Raw genomic sequence first — 13,950 nt, 5'->3', positions numbered from 1 at the left:
AAAAACACAAAAATCTGTGATTTCCCCCCAAATACGCAAAATCTAAAATAAAATAATTATTTTTTGCGATTTTTAATTTTTTTTTTCGCGGATTTATGCAAAATGTGCCGCAAATAACGCAATTGCGTATTCTTAGCAGCCCTATCCTAAACTTAGTTTGCAAGAATTAGACCCTCAAACATATTCTCACTTGATTCTCACCAGAAAAAATTCTGAAATTCAATGTTGATACACGCAAAGTATGGCAAAATGAAAGTTTTCTCAACATTTATTTTGCTCATGTGGGCTCAAAATTACCAGTTGTCTTAAGTTCTAGGCTAAAAAAACTAATGTGCTACAGGAATTTCTATTTTTATTGCATGTTTGGAACCACACTTTTTTTCTTCTTCTGCTTTATGCACAAATTTGACAGTGAAAAAAAAAATATACATGTAGAGGTTATGTGCACAATTGTGATTTTAAAAAGCTATTTATGTAGTCTTGTACAAATTGGCAAGAGTGATAAGAATTATTTATTACATTATTCTTTCCCTTAGTCTCTATTTTTATACGTGACACAATTTGATCCACTCAGACCAAAGATTAACCTAAGCTTGAAATCCCTGGCACACTTGGTTGCTAAATTATGAACTTTTCAAGTCCATTTTCATATATGTTTTTTAATAATTTTTGATTCTTATTTTTGCCTCTATACCTGTAAAAAAAATAATTTTTAAACTCTAGGGTCAGGCCTAATTTTAGGGTCGGTCGGGTTACGCCAATCAAACAATTTTTTTTGAGGCCTTACTGTTCAATTGGGTCATATTGTGTCATATATATATGTGATGTAATGGGCTATTCCAGTTGAAATCCTTACACAACCTATGGAGAACATGACCTTAATCTCCCACACAGTGAGTGTGAATTTCAAATGGGGTTTACCTGAATGGGTGACTCCATTTGAAATCTACACCCCCTATGTGGGAGATTAAGGCCATGTCTTCCACAGGGGATGTATGGCTTTCAACTTGAATAGCACAATTGACAACATTCAACAAACCTCGCAAAGCATCTGCTACGATCTCTCTCAGCTTTTCCTCCGTCTGTTCTGCAAACAAACTAGCATTGTTCTCCTTACTCTCGCCCAGCGATTGCCTGGCATAGTCCATCAAGTCTATAGCTGTTGCCATGAGACCGTTGTCAAGGCATTCTACTTGGCTGAGGATGAGTTTTATGGTCCATCTCGGGGCGAGGAGATGATGACAATTAAGGCATGATCCACGCAAGAGCTATAAAGATGACAAATTCAATAGTATACAAATATTTACTGCTCATGAGGGATCTGGTGGAATCTATTGTCCCCGAGGTGAACTGGAGACCGTGAGCCTACTATTTTCCCGAGACCGCCAGGTCGAGGGAAAATAGTAGGCTCACGGTCTCCAGTTCACCGAGGGGACCAATAGATTCCACCAGATCCCGAATTAAGAGCAGTAAATATTTGTTTTATATCCTTCATTAATATATTCTTTGTTCATTAATTGGTTAAACTATTAGAAACGCAAGGCCTTTATCATAGTCATAGGCCTCGGTATAAATCTAGGCTAGGCCTAGTCAAGGCTAGACTGGCCTCGCTTTGTTTTGATTGAATGCACGTATGCCTACATGCACAAAACACGCACATAGTTGAGTGGCTAAAGCTTACCGTGAAAATGTTGTAACCTCTCATATATCTCCGTGAAACGAGTAACCATGTTCTCTGTCAGTATTTTGCCGTCAATATTAAGATACTAATCCTGATGTAACTCAGATTATGGCATGAAACCGCCGTATTTTAGTTGCTAAGACAACATGACTTGCGACACATTAATACCCCAGAACCGGCTGTGCTATCCCGCGTATGTGGCGAGTTACGGACCACTAGGAACTGCTGACGCGGATATGATGTCATACTGGCGCTCAGAGGAGATAGTAAAACTATTTCCGGGAGATAGTACTTTGAATAGTACCTCGTTCCCTCATCAATCGGCTTTTTGACTGTTTTGTAAAATAGCAAAACTATTTTTGGTCACATGATACTCGTTTAACCAATTAACGAACGAGAATATATTAATGAAGGATATAATACAATTTAACACAGGTCCAGAAATTAAATAGCAGTTGAGTAAAAAAAACATTCTCTGTGAGAATACTAAAATTTATGATGAATAACCATCAACATGTCCTTAACAGGCATAAACCATTATCTATATGTACAAAATAGGCCTACATGATGTAGGACTACACAGAAACTTTTTGTTGCTGGAATTTCAAGCAACAACAATACAGTATAACCAAAGCACATTCTTATAGGTGTAGGGTTTGAATGCAGGATATTAACCTTCCCTGAATATCAAACCATCAAGGAAAGAAGGAATGAATAAAGAGAGAAAATGAACAAAGAGGATGTTTTGTTTTGCCCTGCAACTGCTTATCCAATAGGCCTACATATAAGGCTTGCATCTCATCATCAGCCAACTCACCTGAACTACAAGTCTGAAGAACAATGGATTGAATACTGGCAATGGCATCCTGATATGACCCATGTGTCCAGGGCAGTGTAGGTAACCATCAGTCTACTCACCTGAACTACAAGTCTGAAGAACAATGGATTGAATACTGGTAATGGCATCCTGATATGACCCATGTGTCCAGGGCAGTGTAGGTAACCATCAGTCTACTCACCTGAACTACAAGTCTGAAGAACAATGGATTGAATACTGGCAATGGCATCCTGATATGACCCATGTGTCCAGGGCAGTGTAGGTAACCATCAGTCTACTCACCTGAACTACAAGTCTGAAGAACAATGGATTGAATACTGGCAATGGCATCCTGATATGACCCATGTGTCCAGGGCAGTGTAGGTAACCATCAGTCTACTCACCTGAACTACAAGTCTGAAGAACAATGGATTGAATACTGGCAATGGCATCCTGATATGACCCATGTGTCCAGGGCAGTGTAGGTAACCATCAGTCTACTCACCTGAACTACAAGTCTGAAGAACAATGGATTGAATACTGGCAATGGCATCCTGATATGACCCATGTGTCCAGGGCAGTGTAGGTAACCATCAGTCTACTCACCTGAACTACAAGTCTGAAGAACAATGGATTGAATACTGGCAATGGCATCCTGATATGACCCATGTGTCCAGGGCAGTGTAGGTAACCATCAGTCTACTCACCTGAACTACAAGTCTGAAGAACAATGGATTGAATACTGGCAATGGCATCCTGATATGACCCATGTGTCCAGGGCAGTGTAGGTAACCATCAGTCTACTCACCTGAACTACAAGTCTGAAGAACAATGGATTGAATACTGGCAATGGCATCCTGATATGACCCATGTGTCCAGGGCAGTGTAGGTAACCAAGATGACAGGTTCTGCATACTTCATCCTTGCTACTTGGTCCTATTCAATGAATAAAATATAAATTGAATGAAAATAGGAATGAAAGAAGAAATAAAGAATGCAATTTCAACATGTTGTCAAGCTACCGACATTTTGCCATTTGAAAATTGAAAGTTTAAACTTCAACCAAAGATCGAAATCTGGTAATTGACATTCAATAGAGTGTATAGAATACCCTCTATAGTTTATTTTAGTATTTTGTTAGTCTCCCAGGAAACACAAAAATGTTCTTGAAACATTATACACATATTTTGGTTAAAACGTTGTAATTAACATTTCAATATCGGGTTATATAAAGATCATGAAAACATTGTAAACATCAACAAAATTTTTAAAATGTTATCAAAATGTTTGTGTAAAATATTACTTAGCAAAATATTTTGTCAAGATTTAAAAAACATTATGTGAGATTGTTTTGCAGCAAGTTTTTTAAAAATGTATTTTTTATGTTATGTTATCAAAACGTTTTATGCCCTACATGTATAACCCAACATTTAAAAGCGTTTTCTGATAGTGATTTGCATTTGCTGGGTCTACATACAGTGGCATATAGCCTTGACCTTTTTTTGGGGGGGGGGGTACATTTGTAGGGGGCAAGTCAAGACTTCTCACAGGGGGCAGTTCCCCCTCCCTTGGCTACACCACTATCTACATACCGATGTCAAAATCACCACACATATATCCTGATACATACCAAGGATTGGATCATAAAGCCCTCCTGATGTAGGATGTCCAAGCTCATCAAATGGTTTAGGATTGGTGAGTTCCTTGACACTGAGATTCTGTAATTGCTCACTGGTGTAGGTGCAGAAGCCTAAAGCTTCCAACTTCTTGTTTGGCACATGTTTCCAGTACATCTTGAATCATTCAAAATATGCTAATGATCTGCAAAAAAAGAAGAATATATTCAACAAAAATTATTGTGCATATTGTAGCTTCATATATATATAAACTATACCATTTTTTCAAACTGTAGCAACTTCAACACGTTTATTTAGGCTGCAATTGCTTGCACATCTGTGCAGCATTCTTGAGAGTGTGTGAGTTTGTACGCCAGCACTCTGAGTGAATGCTAGCGATCACTGCCACATGAGGGTAGCAAATAGTACAGTCTGTGGAACTCAGTCCAAGTCAGTCATTTATGATGAACATTTCAGGACTCACTTGGACTGAGTTTCAAGTTTTAATTGAAAATGAAAAATTCCCAGACCAGATACCCAAACACTATAAAAGACATAAAAGACATGTACATGTAGTCATGAACTTCAACCACTTTCATGTTCATATCACACACAATAAATTTTCTTCTGGTACTCTGCAAAGGCAAATCGCACCACTGGATTTGTACATGTGTATACAGGAATTTTTAACCATATACATGTAGTAGGACTGCACATTAAGTGATTAAGAGGCAGTGCAATAATTATGTGTACTCAAAACTATGCAAACAAATTTTGCCCAAGGTTCCTTTTCAATGTGCACTCATAGAACTATTACTATGTAGGGCCTACATCTTAATACTAATAACGGCGTGTCCGTCCGTCCGTCCGCGCGGTTCGTGTTCACGCGGTGCACTATCGCTTGGTCGCGGTGCGCTATCGCGGAGTATCAACGGGAGTGTGCGCGGAGTACAGTGCGCGCATCGGAAAAGCATTACAGTGTGACTAACAGGTGCATCTCATCGGACCAATAATTATAGGCCTTATTTTCAACACATATTTCAATACCGAATACGTGCATACACCAAACACGTGCATATAGGCCTATTTCAGCAGAACATGACTATTTCCGGAATCCTCCAGAATGGTTAACATAAAAATTATCCGTTGTGGTAAGGCCTATAACCGTTTTTGCGTTCACGTTTCTCGCGATTGATTTCATTAATTTAGTAACGGCCTATATCCACGTCCAGATACTAATTTCGGTTTCTCTAAATGTGGTACATTGTAACAGGGCAGGGCTTGGAAGAGGCGAATGATCGGTTTCCAGATGATGGGTAGGCCTACCGAAGTAAGCATCACACCTATAAAACAAACAGAGCTGATTAAGTTGTGTCAAGTTGGGTCTTGATCATTGAGAGACGCATTTCATAGTAGTGTAAAAAGTCAGGGCAGGTAGGTATATGGGTACGGGTTTGGGTAATTAGAAATAGGCCTATCACGAGCAGCGCCCGACCCGAGAACATGAAATCTAGTAATTACTAAACATGTACCGTACTAGGTCATGTTTTTCTTCACTTTTGGGCCAATGGGATTGAGGGGCTTGCATATATTTAATAAGAAAATGCAGATGAATTTATAGGTCGATAGAGAAGGCAGTCATCTGCAAATAATCTGGTTGTACTTGAAACGCTATGGTGAATGTCATTTATATGAAGCAGGTAGAGATGTGGACCAAGAACTGTGCCTTGCAGAGTTCCACCTAAAACAGGACGCCATTCGGAACATTTACCGTTTACACACTTGTTCCGGCAATGATTAATTTGTCTTGAGTCTGTGTAGGCAGAAGGGGGGGTCATAAAATTTTTCGACCCAAGATAGGGGGGTTGTAAAAAATTTTTGCCCATGATAGGGGGGTCATAAAAAATTTACTCCGCTCTCGGACATATATTCATGTCCCCCCTAAGTCCGAGGTGCTCTGACGATAACACTCTGATCGCCATGCAATCTACGTTTTTAGTAGTAGGCCAGTGGGACAACAGAACCGCTACGTGAACGAGCTAGTCCCCTCTCCCCCGCCGAAGAAAATGTACTAATAGCCGTTTAAATTTGTTTACATTGTAAATAGTTTTGTTATGTGTTTCAATGGGTTATGCAAGAGTTAAAACATTCAAATTCAGGAATGAGGTTCTATTTTGCATACAAAACATAATTTCAACCCAATTAGAAATAAATAGTACCATGAAATGCTAAGTAAGGTAAAATGCCAATTAAGTTGTTTACTCTTTGTTTACATGACAACAACACACAATTCAAACAACGATTCAACAAACCAAAGACTTTAATGTACCGGTATGCACTTTCTTAGATCTGTTGCGCAGGAGACAGCACAAACTTTAATGGATATTGCCTAGTTACAGGCATTTGAATTTGTTTACCTTTTTGTTTATGACTATGCTAGTACAGAAAATAAGCAATATAATAATTTATAGAACCTGTTTTATGCTTATAATTTCGCAAAATTGCCACAGACATTTTTTTATGTCTATGGAAAATACACACTTAACGGTTTGCGCATGTCAGATATTCGAAAAATTTCTTCAAAATTTCATCAAAGGTATATATAAAATTAATACCCACCTTATTGTGCTTGCTAATTTAAGACTCGGTTGAAACAAAGTTAAGGATCGAATGCATTTTAGTGTCCAAAAAGGCAAAATTATCGTCAAAGTTCTGCCGAATTCTCCACCCTTGCGAATGGTGCAGAATTGGAATCGGGAATAAAAATATCCGATCTTTGCGATCAAAAACACAAAATTACAACTTTGGACGTACCATTGGCAAAAGACATTATTGCCAAACAATATAGAATAGAACATTTTATGTCAACTTGTCAAAATATTGAAGAAATGTGCTCCCTAAACTTGTGGCGACTAGGCAAAATAATTCCCATTCAAACGCATCCATGCCGAATTGCCGAAGCAGAACGGTTTGAGGTACAGAGGCGATTCAAGCGTCATGCATGCAAGAGAATTTAACATTCTCTTGCATACATGTAGATAGAAGAAATCATACTGAGCTCAGGCACTGCCAATTTTTTTTTTTTTTTCAATGTTTATAATTTTTATTCATTTCAGCAAACAAATTAACAAATTAAGAAAATCAACAACAAATCACAAAAAGGCAGCAAGAATTGAAATATTAGAAATACAAAGTTATGAAGTCACACTACCCAAACATTGTAAGTTACAAAATAAAATAACCATATCTGATCAGTCCCAAAATAAATTATACAATACACATTCCTAATACAAGATAAAACTGAAACATATATCATCATTTAGATGTCAAATCTCCATTTACGAAAGTGGCAAGAGAGTTTGTTTTTCTTCTTAGCAATGAAATACTCTGTTTCTCTATTTATTTTAATAAAAGCCTTGAGACCAATTATACTGGTGGGAGGTTTGTTTTGAAATTTACACACATAAATAATAATATTTCACTGCCATTTGTGTTGGTCCGAGTAAAATGCATGAATGACATCCCCCTTTTTTACAACCAAGGGCTGAATTTATACAAATACAAGACAAGCATGACAAGTCAATACTTACCATGCCGTGTTTTCTGGCCGGATATTATTTCTAAACTTTAAGCTTTTTGGCGAATCCATGAACATGCACAGTGCCCATACTGGCTAAACATGTGAAATGTGAATTAACATGTGTTTTGGGCTGTCGCCCGACTCACCAAATTACTGACATCACTTTACGTTGTATTTTGTGATACTTTGAAAAGTAGGCTAATGTCATCCTTTTAGAAAAAAAGATGTTTACATGTGATTCTAGTAAGCTTTGACTTCATTTTCCCTAATAAAATAAAATAAAACAAGTATGTATAATACTTACTATTAGTTTTTAACTGTAAGTGGAGGAATTACAATTTTCAACGCTTTTATTTGAAAATCAAGAAAGATCATGATATTCTTGAAAAATATTGAGTATTTACTTATTTCTCAATTTTTGTAAAATAAAAACGACGGTAAAAAAGTGCGATGACCTAATGAACTTTTCAGCTGGGATCTTTGTTTTGTTCCGTCGTCTTGAACATTGAAGATTTTATACTGTGAAAAACATGATTTAAAAGGTAATCAACAATTACATAAAAAATATAAAATGAATGTGAATGTTACAGACGATTGTTGTGACTTTGCCTTGACTTTATTCAGCATGTTTTAGTCGCAGGTTTTAGTATGATTGCATGATTGTTTTTGTCAATTTGGATTCGATACATCATCATGCTGCATGCATGGATAACTCATCTGCAAAATCAGGCCCTCGAAATCATGTAACGCGCCGCCACTGCTCCCAGAAAAAAAAAAATTGGAGGTCACAGAAAAAAAATTCGGAAAAAAAAAAAAAAAAAAAAAAATTTTCTAAGTTTTTTTAAATGTTTTCCTACCCACTCACAAACCTTACTGCATGTATTCAAACCACCCAAGACCAACTAACCTGTAACATAACCCAAAACCCTTGGCCTTACCCCCAAAAGGGAATTAGGGTAGAAATTGATTTCACCTGAAAATGACAGAAAATCTGCCCTGTATTTAATGTTTTTAAATGCATTGCATGAATGTGTTTATAACGTTTTAATTAATTTAAATTTGCCTCATTTCAATTTTCATGGAAATTGTTATTTTTATTGCTAACAAAATAAAGAGAAACCTTTCACATAATTTTGGAAATTTGAAAAATTTCTAAAATTCTGGAAATACAAAAAAATTACATTTAAGTGCAAAAGCTTTTTTCTTCTGGGTAAGAACTTTTTCTTACATGCAACAGCTTTTTTATTGCATGGTAGAAATTTGATAAATAGGTCATCATATACAAAATGCATGCATGGACGTATTATGTACGTGCACACTGTTTGTATAGCACCCCCAACGTTCATTACGCATAGTAACGAGACTAGCGGCCACCATTAAAATACTCTTGTCAAGCTAAACATATCTTGTGTTTGGTGTATCTTCGTTGGTCAATATTAACACATGGAGGCAGCGGTGTGACCCACAAACAATGCCAAATGAAGCCGAACAGGCCCCTCCACCAGGAGAAGGGGTGCAATCGGTTGGGTTCAACACCAATTTGCCAATGCCCGAACGATTTGATATAAATGCATCGGGACCAGACAAAGCTGAAAAGTGGTCAAAATGGAGCAGACGATTTCAACGATACCGACACGCATCGGGACTTGTAAACAAACCAGATGTAGATCAAGTAAGCACCTTTTTGTACGCCATGGGCGACACAGGTGATGACATTTTGGTGACATTAAAACACATCGATGAAGAAAAGGCAACATATGATGAGATTACAAAAGCATTTAATGAGTACTTCCAAGACAGAAGGAGCGTGCTGGTGGAGCGTGCAAGGTTTAACACAAGAAAACAAACGCCAGGAGAACCCATAGACTCATTTATTCAAGACTTGTATAAGCTCGCAGATACCTGTGAGTACGGTGATCTAAAGGAACAGTTGATTCGTGATCGCATAGTAGTAGGGGTATTGAGCGACAAGTTGTCTGACCATTTGCAAGGGAAAGGAACAAACCTAACTTTGGCCCAAGCTGTTAAAATATGCAGGCAGGCGGAAGAAAGAAACCAAAACAAATCCCTGGTATGCGGTGCCGCTGCAAAGCGCTCGAAGTAAACTATGTCAAAAAATCACACGCAAACCCGCACGCAAAAGCGCTATGGTAATGCGCAAAAATCTACTTCATATCGACCTAACCCTGGTCAAAACCCTAGTCAAAAACCCAAGTTCAATAAACGGTCAGGGTCAGGGAGAGCAGGTCAGTGCCAGTGGTGTGGTAAAGAAAAACACGATCGCCGTAACTGTCCGGCTAGAAATGTGTCATGTAATAAATGTGACAAGCCTGGTCACTACGCAGTGGTATGTCAACAAGGAGGTAGGTCAGTCAATGAAATTGATGATGAGCAATCCCAATGTTATGCAGATTTAGGTTATGATCAATCGTCAGATGAGGATGTGGACATCCGTTTCTTGGTGAAGTCTATGCCGTTGATAGTTGTGATCTAGCTGATGATGAGGATTATTGGTCTGAGAATGTCAATGTCAATAATAATGACACACACTTCAAACTAGACTCTGGGGCTAGGGTCACGGTGGTAAGTGAACACTTACCATGGGTCAAAGGTCAGAAATTAGATAAAAACACCAACCCACTGTATGGTCCTGGTGGTATCAAGCTCCCAGTTGTTGGTAGGTTCATGGCAACACTCCAGTATGGTGATGTTAAGCTTAATGAAGAGGTCTATGTTATCAAAAACCAAAAGTGTTCTCTCCTGAGTAGAAAAGCATGTCACAGGTTAGGATTGATCACACGGGTGAATGAGGTACAGTCACATGGAGAGATTGGACCTAATTTTAGAGAGGAATTTCCCAGTTTGTTCACAGGTCTAGGTAAGGTCAAGGATCAGTATACGTGCCGTGATTACACTACAGGAGAATTGTAGGCCTGTATGCTTGTACACACCAAGAAAAATTCCACACCCATTGCTACCCAAGGTGAAGTCTGAGATTGAGAAAATGGTGAAACAAGGTGTAATATCCCCAGTCAAACAACCAACAGAATGGTGTTCAGGACTTGTATGTGTTCCAAAGCCAAGTGGTTCAGTGCGCATTTGTGTAGATCTGACAGCACTGAATAAGAGTGTTCAAAGGGAAATACATCCCATGGCATCTGTGGATGATTCATTGGCCAAGTTAGGGGCAGTGACAGCAAGTTTTTCAGCAAGCTCGGCGCCAATAGTGGATTCTGGCAAATCCCACTGGACACACAGTCTAGACTTCTCACTACTTTTGTTACACCTTTTGGTCGTTATTGTTTCAACCGTCTCCCATTTGGTATAAGCAGTGCACCGGAAATATACCAGAGAATGATGTCGGAGGTCTTGGAAGATCTTGACGGAGTGATTTGTCACATGGACGATATTTTGATTCACAGTCCAACACATGAAGAGCATTTGAAACATGTAAGGGCAGTGTTACAAAGATTAGCTGAAGCTGGAATCACACTCAACAACAAATGTGAGTTCTTCAAGCAAAGAATCAGGTTCCTGGGGTGCATAGTGGACTCTAGAGGCGCCATGCTGATCCGGATAAAACCAGCGCAATTACCGAGTTTCCGGCACCTACCAATATCACAGAGCTTCAGAGGTTCATGGGTATGGTAAACCAACTGGGGAAGTATATTCCTTCATTAGCAAACATGACAGAGCCCATGAGACAGCTGTTACGAAAGGAAACAGCATGGTACTGGGGTGTGGAGCAAGAAAGAGCTTTCCAGGAGGTCAAAGAAGTCCTAGTCTCACAAAGTATCCTAGCACACTACAACCCGGCACTACCTACTATTATTGCAGCCGACGCATCTTCAACCGGCATAGGGGCAGTTCTCATGCAAGTACAAGATGATGGGAAGCGACGTCCAATCAGTTACGCTTCACGATCTTTGGCGGAGACAGAACAGAGGTATGCTGTTATTGAGAAGGAGGCTCTTGCAGCAACCTGGGCATGTGAAAAGTTCTCTGAGTATGTCCTGGGCTTGGATTTTTTTTTTGTATCAGATCACAAACCACTCGTTCCACTGTTAAGTTCCAAAGAACTAGCCAAATTGCCAGCTCGCATCCAAAGATTCAGGCTGAGAATGATGAGGTTCAGCCCTAGGATCCAACACGTTCCTGGTAAACTTCAAGTTATTGCAGATTCTCTGTCACGGGCACCTACCGGTCTTCCGTCAGAAGCCGACTTGATGTTCATTGGCGAAGTTGAGGCCTATGCAGAATCCATCCTTAGTACACTGCCAGCAACTGAACAGCGTCTACAGCAGGTAATTAGGGCCCAGAAGGCTGATGAAATTTGCATGAAAATTACAGAATACTGCACTACGGGATGGCCTGCATACATGCCGCATTTGCCACTATTACGTCCTTACTGGGAGAATCGAGGTCACTTTGCAATAGTTGAGGATCTTTTGTTGTATGATGATCGACTTGTGATTCCACAGTCCATGAGGTTAGAGATTCTGGAGTCTATCCATCAAGGTCATTTGGGTGTTAGTAAATGCAGAGCTCGTGCACGTATCTCTGTCTGGTGGCCAGGAATGTCAAAAACCATCGAAGAAATGGTAAACAAATGTGTCACTTGTGCTATAAATAGACCGGAAACCAAAGAACCACTCATGCCCTCCTCACTCCCTGACAGACCTTGGCAGCGTCTTGGTACTGATCTTTTCCATCACCAAGGTCAAACATATGTTATAAATCGTTGATTATTATTCGCGATGGATTGAAATTAAAAAGCTCAATGACGAAACTTCAGAAAGCACCATAATAGCGCTCAAAGAGCTTTTTGTGTAATACGGTATCCCAGATCTTTTGGTTTCGGACAATGGCCCACAGTTTAGCGCAGCCATATTCCGCAAGTTTGCAACAACTTACGGATTCGCGCACACAACCAGTAGTCCACTATACCCACAAGCCAACGGTGAGGCTGAGAGAGCAGTTCGCACCATTAAAGGACTCTTGAAAAAGAACAGTGACTCTTACTTAGCGCTGCTCAGCTACAGATCAACCCCACTACAGAATGGCCTGTCCCCTAGCGAGTTGTTAATGGGCCGCAGACTTCGTACGCAGCTTCCAGTGCTCCCGTCAACACTGCAACCAAGATCTCAACAAGATCTTCAGAAGGTTCGCGAGAAGGAAGAAATGTACAGAGACAATCAGCAACGTAACTTTAACAACAGACACAACGCTAGAGAGTTGCCAACTCTTCAGCCGGGTGACAATGTTTGGCTGCGAGATCAAAAACGTTATGGACAGATAATAGAGCGAAGGTCTGAGCCAAGATCTTACTTAGTAAAAACTATGCAAGGCACAGTGCGCCGTAACAGATCAGCACTGGTGTCCACCACACAACCTAAAGACACAGCTGTCAGTACACAGCAAGAACAAGTACAACCAAAGACAAGCACCAATCATCGGTATCAGCAAGTTCAACAGCCACAAGTCCCAGCTCCCCAACCAGCAAGCTTCAGACAGCTGCAACAGTTCCAGCGTCTTCAACCAGCAACAACAGTTAAATCGCAAGCTACGCCAGAACCAGTCACTCAGATGAAGACTACGCAGTGGCAGAGTAGTAAAGCCAAATCCAAAATACAGTGACTTTGTGCGCTAAAAGACAATCAAGTTTACCTTTTGAAGTTTGTTCAAGTTAAGTTTCAGAAAAAGAAACTAAAGACAATCAAAGTTTACCTTTCGAAGTTTGTTGAAGTTTTGAAGTTTGTTGAAGTTCAAAGTTTCAGAAAAAGAAACTAAAGACAATCAAGTTTGTTCAAGTTAAGTTTCAGAAAAAGAAACTATGGACCTTTCAATTGGGCAAAACAAATTTGATCTAATTTAGTGCCCAAAGCATTTTAATGTTGAGTAGTTAAAAAGTTTGAACTGTTAAAAGCCAAAAAGAATTGGACTTTATCTATTTCTACTTTGTTGTTTACAAAGTTTACAAAAATGAAGTTGCAAAAAGTTGCAAAAGTTTCAGTTGTGTTAAATAGTTAAACAAAAACAAGAAGTGCTTTTAAAAAAGGACATTGTGCAAAAGACACTAAAATCAGAAATGGACAAGTTATGAACATGGAAAGGAAAAGGACACTCAAGTGAAAGAAACAATCATACTCAGTTCAATGGAGTATAAAATCTGAATTTAATAACTTCTCATTGAGAACTTTTACAAAAACATTTAAATGCACAGTTTCATACTTAAGGGGAGATGTAGTATTATGTA

The 13,950-nt window shown here is 39.1% G+C and overlaps 2 protein-coding genes across 2 annotated transcripts in view; one reads left to right on the top strand and one right to left on the bottom strand.

Moving 5' to 3' along the window:
- LOC140147929 (DNA-directed RNA polymerase I subunit RPA1-like) overlaps window positions 1-7,823 on the bottom strand; it is a 41,444-nt gene extending 33,621 nt beyond the window's left edge. The window contains 4 exon segments of the mRNA XM_072169727.1: window positions 1,040-1,268; window positions 3,307-3,434; window positions 4,129-4,319; window positions 7,705-7,823. Of these exon segments, the coding sequence (XP_072025828.1) occupies window positions 1,040-1,268; window positions 3,307-3,434; window positions 4,129-4,291 (520 nt within the window). The 5' untranslated portion in view covers window positions 4,292-4,319; window positions 7,705-7,823.
- A 3,557-nt stretch (window positions 7,824-11,380) lies between these two features.
- LOC140161137 (uncharacterized) lies at window positions 11,381-13,331 on the top strand. Its single transcript, XM_072184571.1, has 2 exons — window positions 11,381-12,295; window positions 12,570-13,331. Exons 1-2 carry the CDS (start codon window positions 11,381-11,383, stop codon window positions 13,329-13,331), a joined length of 1,677 nt encoding a protein of 558 aa, XP_072040672.1.
- Window positions 13,332-13,950: the final 619 nt, after the last annotated feature.

This window comes from Amphiura filiformis, chromosome 1 (genome assembly GCF_039555335.1).
Source record: "Amphiura filiformis chromosome 1, Afil_fr2py, whole genome shotgun sequence".
In the NCBI taxonomy this organism is placed as follows: domain Eukaryota; kingdom Metazoa; phylum Echinodermata; class Ophiuroidea; order Amphilepidida; family Amphiuridae; genus Amphiura; species Amphiura filiformis.
This window is presented reverse-complemented; position numbering and strand designations above follow the sequence as displayed.

Coding starts and splice junctions, on each gene's coding strand:
- LOC140161137 (XM_072184571.1), top strand. CDS start 11,381: ATGACAGAGCCCATGAGACAGCTGTTACGAAAGGAAACAGCATGGTAC. Junction 12,296..12,569: donor CAAAAACCATCGAAGAAATG/GTAAACAAATGT, acceptor AATGGCCCACAG/TTTAGCGCAGCCATATTCCG.